Source organism: Chionomys nivalis, chromosome 2 (assembly GCF_950005125.1).
Source record: "Chionomys nivalis chromosome 2, mChiNiv1.1, whole genome shotgun sequence".
Taxonomy (NCBI): Eukaryota; Metazoa; Chordata; class Mammalia; order Rodentia; family Cricetidae; genus Chionomys; species Chionomys nivalis.
In genome coordinates, this window is record NC_080087.1 from 108,972,315 (window position 1) to 108,992,071 (window position 19,757).

At 45.1% G+C, this 19,757-nt stretch overlaps 1 protein-coding gene and 1 non-coding gene across 5 annotated transcripts in view; both read right to left on the reverse strand.

Annotated features, from left to right (window-relative positions):
* Positions 1-5,091: 5,091 nt before the first annotated feature.
* Atg16l1 (autophagy related 16 like 1) overlaps positions 5,092-19,757 on the reverse strand; it is a 35,528-nt gene continuing 20,862 nt past the window's right edge. For all 4 annotated transcript variants that reach the window (XM_057755941.1, XM_057755931.1, XM_057755924.1 and 1 more), the window contains 9 exons: positions 18,971-19,076; positions 17,502-17,572; positions 15,575-15,646; positions 10,606-10,726; positions 10,180-10,285; positions 8,302-8,451; positions 8,168-8,215; positions 7,000-7,101; positions 5,092-6,281 (listed from right to left, as the gene is read on the reverse strand). In XM_057755941.1, the coding sequence (XP_057611924.1) occupies positions 6,188-6,281; positions 7,000-7,101; positions 8,168-8,215; positions 8,302-8,451; positions 10,180-10,285; positions 10,606-10,726; positions 15,575-15,646; positions 17,502-17,572; positions 18,971-19,076 (870 nt within the window). In that variant the 3' untranslated portion in view covers positions 5,092-6,187. The remainder of the gene's footprint in view (positions 6,282-6,999; positions 7,102-8,167; positions 8,216-8,301; positions 8,452-10,179; positions 10,286-10,605; positions 10,727-15,574; positions 15,647-17,501; positions 17,573-18,970; positions 19,077-19,757) is intronic.
* Positions 11,927-12,190, reverse strand: LOC130870601 (small Cajal body-specific RNA 6). The gene has a single exon (XR_009056745.1). It is a non-coding gene; the product is annotated as a small Cajal body-specific RNA 6 (non-coding RNA).

Consider the following 19,757-nt stretch of genomic DNA (forward strand, 5'->3'; position numbering starts at 1 on the left):
GTTGACTTGGCGGTCAGGGGGCAATTCGTTGGTGGCATAGCAAGCTTGTTTTTCCTGGGCATGCTTTTGGAGGGTATTTGGGCTGTCTCTGGAGCCACAGGGTTTTGGGTCACCACAAGGTAGGAGACATGCAGATCTTTTTGAGACTGTGGGCACCTTTCAGCATTGCCTTCTTGCCTTTCAAGGCCTTCACTTTTGACTTCAGGAGGGGCAGGAGCTTCCTTCTTCATTTTCGGCACCATCTTGGTTTGAAAATGTCTATTTTAATATCTGGTCTGTGATTTTTCTCTTCTTGATGGAGAAATAAGTGACCGAAAGGGCATTCTTGTTCCTAAAAACCAAGTATTCCAGACTCTCTTATTCTGATTTCGAGGTTCTCAACATTTCAGTGTGACTCCCCTTCCCGTCTTTACAGGACAGGCTTTAGAAGCAGCGTGACTTGTCTACCCTCGGTGTAATGCCTAGGGACACTAGCACCCACTTCTGTCAAGCCTTACACAGACCGCCCAGCCCTGGGCAAGGGCAGATCTGCCTGTCTCTAGCTGTGCATTCCAGAACTGCACTGTGAAACAGCAGAGTCCAGGGAACAGTTGGAAGCAGCATAAAAAACCCCACCCAGTGGGCAAGACCAGCAACGCTTGCTGTGTGCGCATGCAAGCCCATAAATGTTTCTGATGATGGTTCCTGAGCAAAAGGACAGAAATATCCACCCTGTAAAACAAGCGGAGTGTGGTGGCACTCAGGGATAAGTCCTTGCTTATAGGTGACTCCAAAGTGGGCTATGATGCCTCATGTTATTAATCCCAGCATGCTGGAGGCTGAAGCAGGAGATCTTAAATTCAAGGACAATCCAGGATACACATGAGAAAAAGAAAAAAGCGAGGGGAGGCTCTGGAATGGCTCAAAGTTAAAGCACTTGCTACTCTATCAGAGAAACTACCCACACTGGGTGTCTCACAAACAACTCCAATTCCAGGGGATCTAATACCCTTCACAGGTGTACACACACACACCTTTGCTCACTACTTTTAACTCCAGCTTCAGGCTATCTAACACCCTCCATAGGTGTACACACACACAGACACAAACACACAGCCAGCCCTTTGAACCTTTCCTCTAGATTTCTTCTTAAAGTTGACTGGCCTGACTTCCCAGTTCAGGAAATCCTGTTCATATAGGACACCGTTTTCTGGAGTCACCCACAGGGAGATGATGCTCCAAGCCTTGTGTTTCAACTCTAAACACTAAGGGCAGTCAGGGTTCATGGGGGAGGGGTAGCGCTATGGGGACAGTCAGCCAAGAGGCTTATGGACTTTGCAGTTAGCTTGCTGTCCTGAGGGCACTCGCTGGAGGAAAACAGGCACTGTGCTAATCATCAAACACAAGTGAAAATGGCGTGACCTCATTGCCAAGGTTTATGGAACGAACACAATGACCTCTGAAGTTGCTGCCATTTCTGAAGAGTGTCAGGGGGCAGGAGCTCTTAAAGGCCATCAGCTGGGGCTGAGTGATGGGTCAGTGGTTAAGAGCACACAGGCCACACAGAGGTTCACAGCTGTAACTCTAGTTCCAGGGATCTGGCACCCTTTTCTAGCCTTCAGAGGTACCAGGCATTTAAGTGGTGTACAGACATGCACACAGGCAAAACACTCAAACACATAAAATAAAATACTGAGGAAGATTTAAAGATCAGGCGGTGGTGGCTCATGCCTTTAATCCCAACACTTGGGAGGCAGAGGCAGGCGGATCTCTGTGAGTTCAAGGCCAGCCTGGTCTTCATAGCTAGTTCCAGAACAATCAGGGCTGTTACACAGAGAAACTGTCTCAAAACACAAAAACAAAAAGGAAAAAGAATTTAAGCTATCACTCCAACTCCTACATTAGCGAATCCTCTATAGAACAGAAGGCTAGCTAATAGTATTTAAGCCTAATTGTAGTTCACAAACTCTCAAGGTAGTAAGACTTTGCAGACAAAAACAAGCCCTTGGTCCACATCCCAGCCCTTATTTGGATCTCCTGTGCAATATTACTAAGTTGTTGAATGTCTCCAAGGTTGGGAAATCACTAATACCCATTTTTTTATCTCATGATTCAGTCTGGAGTAGTCTTGAACTCTGGAATCTCCTGCCTCAACCTTCCAAATGCTAGACTTACGGGCACGCGACACTACAGCTTAGTCGTGGGAAGGCTGTTGGTATGAAACTGGTGTTTCTACTTCTCCCCATTGCTTCAGTTAATCTTTCTCCCACAGGCAAGTTTCTCTGTGATGAGCATAAGCCTGCTTACTTCCCAAGGGCACTGGAATCCCTTCACCACTCTGGGATCCAATGCCCCAGGTTTGTGCAGTGGGATGTGGGTAGCTCCAGATGGAAACCCTGGGTTCCATAGTTCATTGATGAATTCGTGTCCCTGAGAACGCCTTTCAGCCTCCCTGTTACTTCTTCTCCATTTGGATAAGGTAACATCACTGCCTGACCATTTTGTGGGGAGGGTGTGTGTGAAGAAACCTGTAGAATGTGTAGTCAAGTCTCTTGAAAAAATGATCAGTGTAGGGTTAGACAGGACTCCATCAGCTTTCCTCTTTTCCTTGTCCACTGGAGGCTGATATATGCCTGCGTGCATGCTTCCGTAGGCTCTGCACTGCCCACTGAACCCCAGTGACAATGGGGTCTCCAGAACAGTGAAACCACTTCCCCCACTCATGGAGTCCAGGGCCTGTGAACTTGACATCTGTGCAAACTTGTCATGTTACTTGTACATCTTTTCCTAGCTGGACCACCAGCTGGTGTGCTCTTCCTGGGAGGACCACCTCTCCCACTCCCAGCCTAACTCAGTTGCCTAGCATGGTGTAAGGTTGAGGCCTCGTGAGCTTTGCTCCCATTGCTGGTGTCCTCTTCAGCTTTTCACATCTGGGTGGTCATATTGGTGAGAGTTTAGGGGTATAGCTTCTGATGTTACTAAGAAACAGTCTCACAGCAAGCTCCTCTGGTTGCCCCTCTTCAGCAACTCTCCCTGGGGTGTGTTTTCTAGAGGTATCCACTGGGACTGGGCAGCCCACAACTCTGTGTTTTAACTAGTTGTGATTTTCTGCAGTGGTCTCCACTCAAGAAGTGTCCATTTTTCTTTGTATTGATCTGTTACTTAGAGATCTTATTTATTATGTATGTAATGTTCTGGTTGCATGTGTGCCAACGTGCCAGAAGAGGGCACCAGATCTCATTACAGATGGTTGTGAGCCACCATGTGGCTGCTTCTCTCCAGCCCTACTTAGAGATCTTAACTTGAAAGACAACCAGCGCCTTTGTTGGTTAGCATTATGCGTTGGTGGCTATACAGTGTAAATCTAGACAGCATCACAAAACTGTTCACTTTAAAACACTGTGTGAGGTCAGAGCAGCAGTCTGCTGTAGCAAGGCAGCCAACAGATCAGTGTGGCCTTTCGCCGGCACATACCCAAGTGCTTCTATAGAAACCTACTCAAGTTTGGTGGTCCTTCATTCATGTGAGATATAAGCTGATGGATGAAAATTGGTATATACTGTATGACATTTACTGAAATAGGAAACAGATGACATCATAGCTGACTCATTTTGCATGCCCCTCCCCCCATGAACCTAGAGTAGCAGCGGTCAGAACTCAGCTGTGAAATTTCCTCCCAGTTCTAAAATAAAATCAAATATACTCAGATGACTAAATTTGAGAACTAAACTCATTCAATTACTCCTCAGGACACCTGATGGAAACTGAAATGGTGGTTAAAGAAAGCAGAAGTAAAAAGTCTGGCATGTCGATGCTACTCAAATCTGTTCCACACAGGCTGGAATGTAAACTTCATGCTTCAAAATGCGAGACTGACCAAACCCCAGCTAGGCGAACAGACGTGAAGACATGGCTGTTCTGTGCACTTGAATCATGGCAATCTTGTTTCCCAGGGAAACGATCCTTGGGAACTGGGCTGCCCTGATCCTCTCCCTCATGCATTTACTACGGTATGTCCACCTCATGCATTTACTACGATATGTCCACAAAATCTCGTTGCCCAGTGTCTAGGTTGTATGCTATAAAGCATAAAAAGGTATCAGAAAGGTGGCACACCCCTTTAATCCCAGCACTCCAGAGGTAGGAGGATCTCTGTGAGTTCCAGGCCAGTCATGGCTACATGGTGAGACCCTACGGTGTGTCTGTGTGTGTGTGAAGGGAGCAGTGTACCCAGAGCGTACTGGAGAATCAAGCCTCTAACCTGATTTGCAAATACTGCACTGGGAAATGACCTGGTGAATATAAACTTGCTAGTTAAAAATATCCTCAAGAAACATTATACAGACTGAACAGGTCATAGGAGGAAGTCAGTCTGCTCTTTCTGGAGGCTGCATGAAAAACACCTGAAAACAAAACCACATCATGTAAAGACTAGAAACCACACTGGTGCAAGGACTCCACCTGCAGGCAGAGGAAGGTGCAGACCTCGGGTGAACAAGACACTCTTACTGCTCAGAGCTTGCAGTAAAAAGGGACTAGAGATACTGGGGAGGGGGTGAATTAAGTCAAGAGCAGTTCTGCTTCAAGTTCAAAGCCAGGGTGCCCTGAAGTGACTGTGATGCTCATGAGACGCTATCCCTTTCAAGGACAGCTGATGTCTGGCCGAGCCCCCCTCTCCCAAGGCTGGTGAACAGTCAAGCACAATTTCTGCGACTCCAACTCATTCCTCTCCAGTGGAGGCAGGATGCCAGTCCACGGCAACACCCAGGGGGAGTGGGGATCCGCGACACTTTCCCAGTGTTCAGACTTGCACAGGACACAAAGCTGAGTGCTGGTGTTCACAGGAGTAGAAATTTATGGGGGTGACAATATGCTGAAAATGACCAAAACACCAGGAAAACATTGTTATCTGGACAAAGTTGTATAACCTTCTTATCCCATCCACTGTGAGGCAAGAGGATCTCAGAGTTTAAATCTGGTCCAGGCTACACACAAACCAAGTCCTTACCTCCAAAAGGACTAAGTATCAAAAAATCAGTTCCTTTTCCCCTTCTTAAGGAAATAAAAGAAGAAACAAAAACAAACAAGATGCAAGGATTTTGAAAAGTATAACACAATTTTTATCTTTATTTACAATCAAGTTCTGTTGGGACACATAATTAAATAAATAAAAGATGTGCCCTGGCCAGCGAACTTCAACTTCCATCAGCACAAGCTCTCTGGCAGCAAACCAAGGGGTAAGCTGCAAGCAGGGAAGATGTCGAAGAAAGACTGTGTGTCCCTCTTTCCTAGCTCTAGCACCCCTCCTGTCCAGAGAACCAGTGTGGAGGCCAGAAATAAAGTGCAAAGTAAATGTGACACACGGTGCCTCAGCCACAGACAGAGCTCAGACCGTGTGCAGGTGAGCAACAGACATATGCTTTCCTAGTCTTCATCGTAGCCAGTTCCTACACAGGCTTCTTGTACCGAACACTAAGGTCACTGTAGGCACAGGCAGTGGCTGAACTCACCACTTCTGACTTCAGCAAAAACGTGCAGGTGAGCACTCAGCCACCCTCTGCTGCAAATCTATAGCTGACAGGGAAAGGTTGGCACAAGTCCTTTCCATCCCGTGCGCTCACACTCTCTCTGACACACACATACACATAAAACTATGTGGAAATGTTGGCAGGAAGGGAGCCAGGCATTCTGAGGGCCAGCTGAGATGTGGTCTCACCACCAGCCCTGCAAACAAACAGCTCCATCTATCCTTTGTCACATGAGGACAGGCCCTGCATTTGGTTTCCACTGACCCAATGCCTTCAGTGAGTCCCCTGGGTAAGCAACCCCAGAAAGGGGCCGTGCATCAGGCCACGACAGACTTTGGAAAGACAGGAAAAGCACAGGGGACCCAATGCCCAGTGTGTGGGGCTGTCCTTGGCACTGTGTCCAGTGGGGAGACCCAGCAGGGACCCTGTGCTCCCCGTGAGGTATGGAAGGTCAGAGTTAGTAGTGTTTCCCACCCAAACGCAGACAAGAATCCAAGCCTCTGCCAGGCACTTGCAGAGTCAGTGTGGTTCAGTGTTGGTTCTTCTAGGCCACTAGAGACCTTAGTCAAAGTTCTCAGGAAAGCCGCGGCACCACATGGTTCCAGCTCTTCTCTGGGAGGACACATCACCCCCCAAGACAGGATGCTGTGGGAGTCCCGCGCTGTTCCTGAGGGGGTGCATCAAGGTTGTGCCCACAACACAGCTTTGCTTCCTTTGTCCACGCTGACAACATGCAAGCCCGAGGGTGCCCAGGCCACCGCATTTATGGAGGAGCTTTAAGGATGGAGCAGAAGAGATTTCGGTCAGCCAGACACCAGGCCCAGGCATGCGGGGAATACTGGCACACCCACCCACAGCGGGAACTTATGCTAAGAAAGCTGCACTATCCCAGCATGCAGCACTGGACTAGAAAGATGTCTCCTTCAGCAACCAGGCCTTATCTGGCTCACCCCAAGAACAGCACTGAGAGAAGCAGGGGAACAACAAACTACAAAGCTGCAAACCCTGCAAGGTCATCAGCAGGGGCCACCAACTCACAGGAATGTGGGGCCCATGTTCTAGTTGGCAGGTAGCTTTGGTTACAGAGTAAGTAACAAGAAGCCCAGGAGCTACTAATCTGGTAGAAGGTAAGGGAGGATGTAAAAATGTGTTTGGAACCTGTGGAATTACTGACAAATGTTAGAGCCAAGGAGAAAGGGAGAAGGGATAGAGGAGGAAAGGATGAAGTACGGAGCTACTCTGACCAGTGTAGCCACCAATCAATGGTTCCACACGCTGCATCTCAGTCACTGTGGTCTGCTATACTGTTGAGTGGTGATGCCTGACCCCACTAACCTTGGTCAGCCAGCCCCGCAAATGAGAGCGAACTGCCCTCAAGAATCAAGAAGCTCAGAGGTTCACACCCAACCAAATACTCATAACCCCAGGGATGAAATCACAGCTCCGCTTGAGATGTGGGCCCAAGTACACGCACTGATGGGGTTCATCTTACCTGTGTTGTTTTGAAAGAACCTTCTCCACTTTCCCTGTGAGCACACTCCAGACATACAGAGACCCCTCGGCTGAGCCTGCTGTCACATAACCGCCATCAGGGCTAGAGAAGACAACGAGAGAGCAAAAGCTACAGAATTTTGACTTCACTCCTGTGCTCACAGACGAAGGTCAGGTGCTAGTCATGAGATGGCAGCAAATGTGTGCCCTTTGTTTTTCAACCATCTGGCTGCTGAAGAGCAGTGCCATGCTGTATCTTGAGGTTCCCTGTCCGTCCATCCCTCCCTCCCTCCCTACCAGACTCAAGCAACACACAGGAAAGCCTAAAGCTAACCTCTGAACAGCTTACGGTTTCTGCCCATGAACAAACTTGTTGCATGGTTTAGTAAGGGGAGGCAGGAGAACCATGAAATGCTGAGACATAGGCTGGGAAGGTGGCCTAATGTGTCCAGAGTGTTTGCTGTAACATGAGGATCAAAGTTTGAATCTCCAAAACCCAAGTTAAAAAAATGTGTGTGTGCATGTTTGTACCTGTAACCCCTGAACTGTTGTGGGAAGAGAAGGATTTCTGGGGCTTGTAGGCAGTCAGCTTTACTCTAGGTTCAGTGAAAAACTGGAGGGAAGAGGGTGAAATAGTAGAGCAGGACACAAGACGTCTTCCTCTGGTCTCTGCATGTGTGCATAAGCTAAGGAACCACACACCACATGAAATACACTTTTCCCTATTATGAGAGCCAGAATGCACTTGAGGAAAGTATGGCACACAAAAGGCAGAATGAGAAGAGGGACACTGGATCACCTTGAAGTGTTACCCCCAAACAGACTGTACTGTTCCACCCCAGGGAGGTCAAGCCTTTCCAGTGTTCCCTGAAATTGTGCCCAAGTCTGGGAAGTAGGTAGGTGGAAAGGGAGACGTGGCAGCTCACTCAGAACCAATCACCAGTCAACCATGCTCACAATCACAGAAGGAACACCATAAAAAAAAAAAAAGATTCTAGCAGGATCCCCAGTGACCCCCTGACTCACTCCGGAAAGTTCTGAAAGGCATTTACTTCCCTTAAAGGAAACCACTTTCTCCTTTAAGTACTTTAAGGATCATTTCCCTTAAGGAAAAGTGCCCAGGTTAAACCTGAGATAAACCAAGCAGGAAGTAGGTAACGGCTACTAACCTGAAGACAACTCGGGTCCAGTCAGAGCCACATTTGAAGCCAGGTGCACTGAAACAAAAAGCAGACAGATCAGCTAGCACTCACCCAGCAGGGCAGAAGCAGGGCATGGCAGGCCCAGGGCCCAGGGCCAGTACCTGAACGTCTGCTTGACAGTATTTGTCCGGAGGTCAATGACTTTCAGCAGGTCATCACGGGAACAGCTCAGGAGCTCAGTTCTCTCGGGGTTTAAGTCCAGAGCAGTGATCTTCCCCAACAGTTCCATTTCTCGAACCACACTCTCTGATCTAAAGGAGAAAGAAGCCTGAGACTAAGGCCAGCGGGCCACATCCAACTTGACTAGGATGTTATGTCACTGAGCAAAAAATGCTGCCAGCTAGATCCAACAGTCCTCAGGGCAGTAAGCATGTCCCTGACCTCACCACTGCTCACACAACTCTCCCAACAAAAGAGCCTACAGGAATGCTGGGTCCTAGAACTGTGGAGTTGGTCAGGAATTTTTGTGCTTGTTTTTAGTATAGCAGGACAATTACCAACCACAACTCCTGATAGGCAAGAGCAAACTGGAGCACTGCTTTTTCTTACTGCTTTGTGGACCGAATCTGAGGCCTCATGTGCATGATAAACATGTGTCCTACACTCATCTGCCCTAAGCGCAGACCAGGACAATTTCAAGGGTGTTACTTTCAGCTTTGACACAAGGCTGGCGTACAAGCTGCTCTGGTGGATCTGCAGAGCCCACAGGTCCTGTCATGCTCAGGAAGTTTCACCGTGGCTACTTCAGACATGGAACTGGATGAGCCCAGGGCACAATGTCACTGTGTATCCTCTGCTGCTGCTTCCCCAAATTCTCCTACATATTCAACCCACAGAAGTAAGCTAACAGGCCACCAGTAGACAGGACCCAATGGGGACACTTCCAAAGGTTTTGTTGAAAGTGTTCAATGAACTGATTTGCTGTCTTAGCAGGGGTTTGTCTTGCCATTAGCCAGGTGACTTGCAATGTCTGGTGAAATTTTAAAATTCCATGTTTTAAGTTTGAACTTCAGGTTTGGAGGGAAAAAAAGGATTAAAAATACAGCTTGAGGTAGGATCTAGGGAGTCACAAGCTTTACAGTATCCTCGAGGGCACTCACATTTCGAAGCCCATCCAGAGCCATACATCCTTACCCCTTTCTCCACACTCACGAACCCCCTACTTGAACTGTGGCCTGCCTCCCTCTTCAGTCCAGTTATCAGCCACCACCATCTTCCTGCTTCCATTCACTGGACCTCTTTTGGTCCTGACAGACCTCCTCCTCCTCCTCCTCCTCCTCCTCACCTTGCCCAGCAACAGGAACCTCCCAGCATGCCCCTGCCTATGCCCTTCTGCCATGAATTCAGGTCATTATCGATACTTAGCTTTCAATGTGCCCTAACCTACTCTCTGAAGATGAACAAATCACTGAGCAGACTTTTACAGAGTCAGTCATCACTTTTTTTGTTATCAGCCACAATTCAAACATCAAGACATTCGGAGTGGCTTACAAAGCCAGTGGACGACTGATTCCCTACTCACCTCACTATCTCATTGGCGTATGCCCTCTGCTTGCTACATGCCAACCACACCAGGCTGTTCTAGCTGGGCATGCCTTTTGATGGTTTTCTGTCATATAAAGTCCATTTGCTTCTCCAGATTAATTCCCATGACCATGGAAAAAAAGCCTGTCTCCACTACAGCAAAATATTCACTGCCTTGTGTTGTCTTCACAGAAGACAGAAATTAAATTTCATCTTAATTTGCCTAAAGGTAGAAATCTTCTCATCTCTGCTTATCTCACAGCTGGCAGAGCATCTGGTACATAGTGCATGTACAATAAATGATGGCTGGATCCAGAAGACTATTTTGTATAAAGAAAAATAGCACAGCTTAGACGCAGGTGTCCAGCCCTGGAGTATGAGAACACCCCCCCCAAACAAAGCATGCTCACAAATCTTTATATGTACTCCCCCCACTAAGCTCTTGGGCGTCATACCGTATATCCCAGAAACGAATTTTCTTGTCAAAATGTCCACTCATTACACATTGCTCAGTGCAAACAATGTCATTGCAGCTGGATCCTGCAAACACTGTCTTTATGCCTGAAAGAAAACCAATCATCATCACAAAGGCAACCATGTGGTTTTATATATATATATATATACACATACATACATACACACACAATATGGTTACAGTCTTGACTACTGAGCCCCCAAACTACGAACTGAAATGACACCAAGCAGAAACAACCCTTACTACTCCAGTATCCCTCAGACTGAAATAAACCTGGGGTTCAGACTGATTACACAAAATGCAAGCTTGGATGTGGGAGCATCACCTCACTACTAGTATCTATACACACACACACACACAGAGAGAGAGAGAGAGAGAGAGAGAGAGAGAGACTGAATTTCCTCACAGACTTTGCTGCGTAGATCCCAGAGTTTGAGGGTCCGGTCATGACTTCCTGAGACTATCCGAGCATTGTCCAGCAGGAACTTGGCAGAGAGCACTTTCCCACTGTGGCCTGTGAGTGTGTGCTAGGAGAGAGGACACAGCTAGGGTGAGCTTTGGGATGACATGCTGCCCTCCCAGAGGAGCTCCAGAACCAGTCTCAAAAGGCTCTGAAATCCCACCAGACACCCTTAAAGAAATCAGAAAAAAAAGGGTAAAGAAATATGGCATATGGAGAATAGCTTTACCGACTCAGTCTCAAAGAAGCTGCATGCTTCATCTGAAGCACTTTCAACTAGGCAGCCACATTTCTGACCTGAGTAGCTTTCAGAATCTTCCAGAAATGATTTCTGGTGCTGCCTAGAGATGAGGCATTGCTTTGGTGTGATCTTGAACAGCCCCAAAGAACTGATTTGCTGAGGCCTGGTCTCTATAGTCTGTGGTCCAGCGGGAGGGAAGATAACACATTGGATACATGCTCCTCCCCAAAGAATGATGTGCTGAGGCCTGGTCTCTATAATCTGTGGTCCAGGGGGAGGGAAGATAACACATTGGGCACACACTTCTCCAAAAGACTGGGGGCCCCTGGACGCTTCCTGTTTTTCTCTTTAATTCTCACAAGGCAAACAGGTTCCTCAGTCACACAATGTACTGTGACACCATAGGCCCAAGCAACCATGGGCTAAACTTCTAAAACCTGAGTTTGAGATGTTGATGCCAGGCGTTGTGTCCTGTCTTACTTAGGTCTCTCACAACAGTGACAGAAAGCTGAATAACACAGGGATCAAGTTCACGAAGAGAAAGGCAGGTGGTATGGTGTTGCATACGTATTCCCAGAACTTGGACTGCTGGAATCTGTAGACGCACAATCTGCCTGGGTAAGCCTAGGGGGTAAAGCGCAGCGGCAGAACACTTGTCTAGCACATATGAGGTTCTAGATCCAGCACTGGAAGGGGGTGGGGATCTCCTACTAAAGATAAATACAAACCCCACCCAATCACAGCACCAAACTCCATAACTCCTTGAAATATAATAAAGAGAGGAAACAGAATGCAAATGGAGAATGCTTTTACAACCTCTGGCCTCCATTCCTCTAGTGCTGGGATTAATAGGTGTATCATCAAGTCTGGCTCAAATTATCAAAGACAGGAAGAGTTTATTCAGTACCACTGAAAGCGTTCTCACTTAAAGTGAGAACAGACAGATCCACTGTAGGCATAATTTACAAAAATAAACACCAGAATTCCATACACACAATTAGAAGCCGTGGGGCATTTAAAATAAGAGGTCTCAGCTTAAAACGTCAGATCATAGCCAAGGATACCAGAACTCCCAACAATCAAATCCCTTTGAGACTAAGGTGTTGGATGCCAACCAGTGTCTTCTCTGAGCTTGTCAGGGAACACAGAATGGAGACATCACTGCTTGTCAGCTACTGGTTTTCCCATGACAGCACTACTAGAGCATGATGGGTAACAGGCAGCAGCTGGGGATGGAGGAAGCTGGTAGGCGACCTCGGAAGTCAGACCTTTTACTATTCATCATTGACCTCTTTTCAAGGTAGAGTTTTGTTTTTGCTTTTGAGGCAAGGACTTACTATGTAGACAAGGCTACTTTCTGAGAGCTGGGATTAAAGGCATGTGCTAACATGCCTGGCTTTTTATTTTTACTTATTTTTAAAGGTTTGCTTTTCTTTGTGCACACCATTGCAATTTCCGGGAGTTGAGACACTGGATCCCCTACGGCTGATGCTACAGCTAGTTGTGAATGAAACGCTGGTCTTTCTTTGCAAGAGTACTTTGGAATTCAACTCCTGCGGCTCTCTTTATTATTATTATTAATTATGTGTATAAATACCAAGTGGGGACAGTTCTTGCCTTCCTTTACAAGGTCCCAGGGATCAAACTCAAATCATCAGGATTATATGGTTAAGCACTGTATTTGCTGAGCTATCTCTGGCTTCCCAGGGGTCATTTTTTGTTTTTTTAAACAAAGACAGGGGCTCACCATGTAACCTTGGCTGTTTACTACACCGACCAGACTGTACTGGATTAAAGATATGTACAACCACGCCTGACTAGAATCATTTTTTATAAGTGTCATCCCTCCACCCCCAAGTTCAAAAGGTTCATTAATATTTTGTTTCTAATAAAGAAAAGAATGCTCTGGTCCAGTAAGAAAGTCAGCACAGGCTCCATACGGTAGAAAGAACCTACAAGTTCTCCTCTACACAATGCCACAGCACACATACCTCCTTACCCCACAGAATAAACGCTAACAGTTTTCTCATTTCCTAAGCCTAGTAGGAGCTGCCTGAGTTCTTCAAAAACAGAAAAGTCATAGAAAAAAAAGGCCTCCACATCTTCCATTTACCTAGTGACAAGACAGAGCTACAAGCAGGCCACAGCTCTCAAAGCTATCTATCAAAGCTAGTCTATCAAATGATGCTGCAACCCAAGTATGATGTCACCATTACTCAACTCATCCACATGTGTGGGCCAGCGACTGGGCCTCTGTGCCCCAGCCCAGTGAGCTGGAAACAATCCCGACTCTCATCTCCATCTCCTATTTCTCTATTTCTCCAGTCTCCTCGCCATACTTCAGGAGGACGATCCCCACCCATCTATAATTTCCCTTTACCAATGACAAAAACACCACCCTCTGTCACGATGCTTCAAGAGATTCCTCTTTTTTCCTCCCAGGGCCCAGTATAAAGAAACCTGCAGATCCATCTTTCACAGCTGGCTAGCACTATTTCATCTCAGCCTAGAAGCATAGGTCTCAATTCAAATTCTAACCATAATATTTAACTGTGTGACCTTTCACTGCCTATCTGAACTGTCTCATCTACCTCCCTCATCTGAGCTCTCAGATAATTAAATAGAAATATATAAAACAGGCATAACTTGGCACTGCATCCAACACAAAGAAATGCTTTCTCTTTAAGCAAACTAACTCCTTGAAGAATTCACTCAATCTTAAATGCCCAACAAAAGATGAACAGAGCTGGGCATAGTGCCAAAGCACCAAGGAGGAAGAGGCAGGAGGATTGCTGCAAAGCAGAATACAACCTGGTTCATACAAGTTCCATGCCAGTCAAGGTTATGTAGGAAAATTCCAATTTAAAAAAAAAAGGTGTATGTATGCATACCTTTGTGCACTGGTGGCTCACAACTTCCTGTGATACTTCTAGGCTCCATAGACATACACACATAGATACAGGTACATGCACACAACTAAAAAACAAAACAAAACTTCCAAAAGATGAACAGTTCAAACAAACGACAGCTGACCAGAGGGTTGGTCATTGCGCACTCAGCAGCACCGGCAGGCGCCTTTCCCACGTTTAGGAGGCAAAGCTGTGAAGCATCCACTGGAAATGGGGAATGGAGCGTGCGCAGACATGAGCTGCAGCAGTCCTCCTTCAGAAAACACAAGGCTGACTCTTCACCACTCACAGTATGTATCTGCTGTATTTTGGGCTCATGTTTTGCATGTTCAGAAACTGACTTCTCCTGGTGTGGGAAGTCCTTCTGTATATGTGTTGCTTTTATTGGTTAATAAAGAAGCTGCTTTAGGCCAATAGCTTAACAGAATTTAGCCAGGCTGGAAGAGATATATAGGGAGAAGTAAGCACAGTAAAAGAGAAGCCATGTAGCTTCCACCAGAGACAGAAGAGTTGGAATCTTACCCGGCAATACACAGATTAACAGAAATGGGTTAATTTAAGATATAAGAGTAAGCCAGAAATACGCGTAAGTGATTGGCCAAGCAGTGATTTAATTAATACAGTTTCTGTGTGATGATTTCGTGGTCTGGGCAGCCGGGAACAAACAAGAGGCCTCCACCTACATTCTCCTTCAACTGAGAACCATAAATTATTACCCTCAGGTCCTGCCGACAAAGTTCTTTCAGGAAAATGAAAAACTAAAGTGCTAAGTTAGTCTGCTTCTAAAGAATCTTCAAGCTTCATCTCTGTACCATTCAATCAGACCACCAAGATAACTGTAAAGACGCCTGTAGAGCTCACACATTCATTTAAACACAGTGCCATTCTTTGTGTGAGCTGACACAAACGCAACTATGTCAAACTTAAAACGCCCACCAATGCCAAGTGCCTTCTGTGTTACCTTCCACAAGTTCATGTGAAAACTGCTCTCCATTTCCCAGCTCTCAGAAGCGCCAAGTTCTGACTGCTGTCCTGGATATCACACTGGGCTCAAATGCTGATTCCCAAGAGGAAGCTCCTGTTTCCTAGCTTTACCACCTGGTTAAGCTCTCCCTTAAGCATATCCATATATTTCCATAATCCTATTTTCAACTATGAGGTAACTTTTGGGGCTTAGGGCTCTTATAAAGCACAATTGATAAACCAGGTGTGGAGGCACATGCCTTTAATCCCAGCACTCAGGAGGCAGAGACAGGCTTAGCTCTATGTTCAAGGCCAGCCTAGTCTACAAAGCTAGTTCAAGGATAGTCAGGGCTATTACACAGAGAAACCCATCTCAATTTACATGCTGGTGTCATATTTTGACAATTTAAACTAAAATAGAATACAAAATATACCTGGTTCTTCAGATCACAAAACTGAGACTATCACGGAAATGTGAGGGTCTGGTAGCAAATATGCTGACAGGGTGCAAAGGAGAAACATATTTTCCCAGAATAGAGCATGAATAATAATTTCAAGCTGGGCAGTGGTGCACGTGCCTTTAATTCCAACACTCAGGAGGCAGAGGCGGATGGAACTCTGAGTTCAAGGCCAGTCTGGTCTATAGAGAGAGTTCCAAGCCAGAGCTATATAGAAAAAACCTGTCTCAAAAAACAAAACAAATTTTGTATTTATAAACATCTGTCAAATTTTTTTGTATTCCATACATTGATCGACACATGCAATTGGAAGATTATGCTAGCTTTCTCAAACTGGGTCTTACCCTTAATCGATAATCATCCACAGTCCAGATTCGACTTGCAAAATCATTTGAAGCTGCTAAGAGGTAAGCTCCCTACAAGAATAAAAAGAAAAACTCTGAGCAAAATTCAGTTCAAATAGTACAAATTCCCCAGTCAGCAAGTCCAAGAAGTAATTTAGATGCTTTCAACTTCACTTCTAAGCTAGACCAACCTACATTGCCAATGAGTTGGCAACTACCCCCGCCTCGTCTTTAAGCTAAGTCCTTCTTCCCAGGTTCACTTGACCTTACATGAGTATAGCAGACATCTCAGGCTCAAAGAAGAGCTCAGCCTCGCCCACCCACTTTTTCCCTTCACCAATGCCCTCAACAATAAACAGGACTTCCTTACAATACTGAGCAAACCAGAAAGCCTCCTACTCATCTCCTACCCAGTGTGTCCATCTTCCACATTAGTTTTGTTCCTTCCTCTGGAGTTCCCCTGCTTCAGTCCTACTGGGCTTTTGTGGGCCATTTCAGACACCGCCTCTTTTTTCTGAATTTGTTTTTTCAAACCTCTCAGGAACCAAGATTTCGCTCAATAGTAAGGCACTTGTACAGCATGTCCAGGTACCTGGGTTTGATCTCCAAAGTTGCCAAGAAACCTCTCAGGACTCTCAGAATGGCTTTGTAGTTATTTAAGATTTTGACATCATATATATTCTGACCCACACACAACTAACCACTCCTATTTCCTAATTTTCCCCCAATATCAATGCACCATTGCTTGAGGCGTGAAGATGATTCACTCCTAGCCAGTGCCCATCCTTTGAGATAAGGCTATCAGAAAAGAAGAGAAAGGCCCATCACATAGCAATAGGGATGCTACCATTATTCACCAGCTACTAGACCAGTCCTGTTTCAGCTCTTCTCTCTGCTTCCTCTGTCAGCAACGCCTGTATTGTAATGTCTACCTTTTGCATTTGACCTCAAGGTCTGCCTCAAATGGCTTACTTTGTTTCCTAAGCCACTCCAGAGGTATTACGTTACCTTAATACCATGCTTAATACCATGGTATTAATACCTTAATACCATGCTTTCCTGCCATTCTCTTAAAAATTTAAGCTAGGCAGCAGAGGCACATGCCTTTAAACCCAACACTCAGGAGGCAGAGGCAGGTGGATCTCTGTGAGTTCAAGGCCAGCCTAGTCTACAGAGTGAGTTCCAGGACAGTCAGGGCTACACAGAGAAACCCTGTCTCCAAAACAAAACAAAACAAAACAAAACAAAAACATATATTTGTTTGTTTGTTTTAGTGTGTGTATGTCAGTGCGTGTAGGTCAGAGAAAAACTTTGAAGAGTAAGTTCTCTATTTCCACCACAGAGGTCCCAGGGATCTAACAAATTGTCAGGCTTGGCAGAAAGTGCCTTTACCTGTTGAGCCACCTTGCTGGCCTGGGTCTTTTAGAGGGAAATTCCTTGAGAAGACACCATCCTGACCCCAAGGGACATGTATGTAAACAAAGCAATCGGGCTCTGAAACAGATCAAAGTGGTGAGAGTTGGTCGATCTCTAATCTACTTCTAACCCTCCCCAGTGTGAACTGGATTTCAAATTGCAGAGAACAGGAAGTCTTGTGGTTTTGTTTTTTTCCTTTCCTTTTTTTTTTATTTTTAAGACAGTCTTTCTCTGTGTAGTCTTAGCTGTCCTGACCAGGTTGGCCTCAAACTCACGAAGATGCACCTGACTCTGCTTCCCATGTCGTTTTTGTTTTTAATTTCAAAAATCAAATACCTCAAATTATTTTTCAAAAAAATAAAAATTGTCCAAGCATGGTGGTCACACTTTGGAGGCAGAGGTAGGCCAGTCTGGTCTATATAATGAGTTCTAGGACAGCCAGGACTATGTAGAGACCCTATCTTAAAAAACAACCAACGAACCAAACAACAATCTAAAATTAGGTACTTACAGCACTATCAAATTCAATGCTTGTAATTCCCGCGTTACTGCCAGTCAAGGAACCCTTGAATTCACATTTATCTGCATGAAGTAAAATAAAAAATTTAAGAGTTACATTAAATACATTAAAAAGGGGCAGTAAAGGAAAAATGGAGGAGCTAGAAAACATTATTTTGAGTGAGGTAACCCAGACACAGAATACAATTATCGTATGTACTCACTCATAGGTGGTTTTTAAACATAAAGTAAAGAAAGCCAGATTACAAACCACAATCCAGAGAACTTAGACAACAATGAGGACACTAAGACAGACTTACTTAGATCTAATCTACACGGGAAGTAGAAAGTAGAAAAAGACAAGATTTCCTGAGTAAATTGGGAGCATGGGGACCTTGAGGGAAGGTTGGAGGGGGAAGAGAGAAGCAGGGAGGGGAACAGAGAAAAATGTAGAGCTCAATAAAAATCAATTTAAAAAAAAAAAATCAAAGAGAGGGGGCAGTGAAATACAAGGCAAGTCAATAATGACAGCAAACAGGAGCTTTCCTGTAGTTCTGCAGAATCAGACAAGATAAACAGAAAACAGGGCATTCTGCTGCAATCTGAGCCCCGAAACAATGGAAATTCAGCAATGTCATATGCATGTTTCCAAGGTATCCTTTGGAGCACATGCAGGTCTTTCCATTAGTTCTCGGTGAAACTAACCACCAAATTTTCATAATTCCTGATTTGGAAATCTTCATTTCATTATGGCCTGAAAACCTGTTGGACTCCATAGTCCTATCAATTCAGACAGCCTACTATGAACTCCTTCCTCCTGTACATACTCCTCCTTCACCACCTCTCCAGCCCCACTTCCACCCTTCTAATCTCTTCAGAGGTGTTTTAGTAATCAAAGAAAGTGAAACTGTGCTGTTGTTTGGTCAGCAGTTAGGCAAGCGCTCTGCTGCTAGGATACAATCTTTATAAAGCACATCTGCCAGTATTTCCTTATGGTTGAGCTCTAGCTTCTCACTTCAGTTTTTCCATCTTCCTAACATAAGTCTCTGAGCAAAACTTCACATTCTCACAGTTTCAGCAGAATAAGGGGTTTATATGAGTCACTTTTCTGCTAACGGCAATTCAGGGAAGACAGGCACAATGCTTTCCAGCATTCAAAAGTTTCACAAACTACTCTTGCTCAAACATCAAAAGCAGTAACTCACACCTTTCTCTCCACTCTAGAGCCTAGAGAAGTCTTCAACAATAAGCACATGGGATTTTTGCCACAGAGAAGCCATAGCAAGAGAACCATGAGTTCCAGGCTAGACTGCAAATACAGTGAGACTGTCTCAAAATCAAAGAGCATGAATTTCAAGTCATGTGCTCTCAATTAGCCCTACTCATATATTAAACAAATTAAAATATAATTCAAAATAAAGCAAAAAGTCACTCAGATGTCACCAGAGCTTCCTTATAAGAACATACATATTGGGCTCTTACCTCCGAATGCTTCCCAAAGTTTAACCCTCCGGTCCATGCCTCCAGTGGCCAGTAACCGGGAACCTGGACTGAACTGTACTGCATTGACTTCCCCATCATGTGCATCCTGCAAGACAGTTTCAAAGCCCAATAATTATCATCCCCCAGGAGCCTAAGACACACATATATACTCCAACTGCCTAACCATAGGCCAAACAATCTCCAAAAGAGCTGGATTCAACTATGAGCTCTGAGTAGACTCCACACCCCAAATCTCCTAAGATTCTAGTTCATTTTATTCTTAACAGCTGCAGTAGCATAAATCCATTCATTTGGATACTGTACTATCTCACTGTGTAGTCCAGGCCAACCTGAACTACACTTGTAATCCTCTTGCCTTAGCCTCCTGAGCTAAGGGTTACAGGAGTCTGCTACCATGTTTGGTTTGTACTCACTTAAAACAAAAAATATTCAGAAAAAGCCAGGTATGGTGACACATACCTCTAATCCAAGCCCTCAGAAGGCAGACAGACTGCCAGAAGTTCAAAGCCAGAGAGTAAATACAATGATGCACCCCTACAAAAGTACTCAAAATTAATGTATATTGCGTAAACTTTGCCTTTGCATTATCTTATTCCTAAGAATAATAATCATAATCTGACTTTAATTTTCCTAGCTTAAAAGTGTATGGGGAAATGAATTGCTATTTCTTTAACATCTATTTTTATTTATGAATGTTTGTGTATGTGGGTAGGTGCCTGTGGGAGCCAGAAGAAGGCATCATATTTCTTGAAGTGACAGGTGGTTA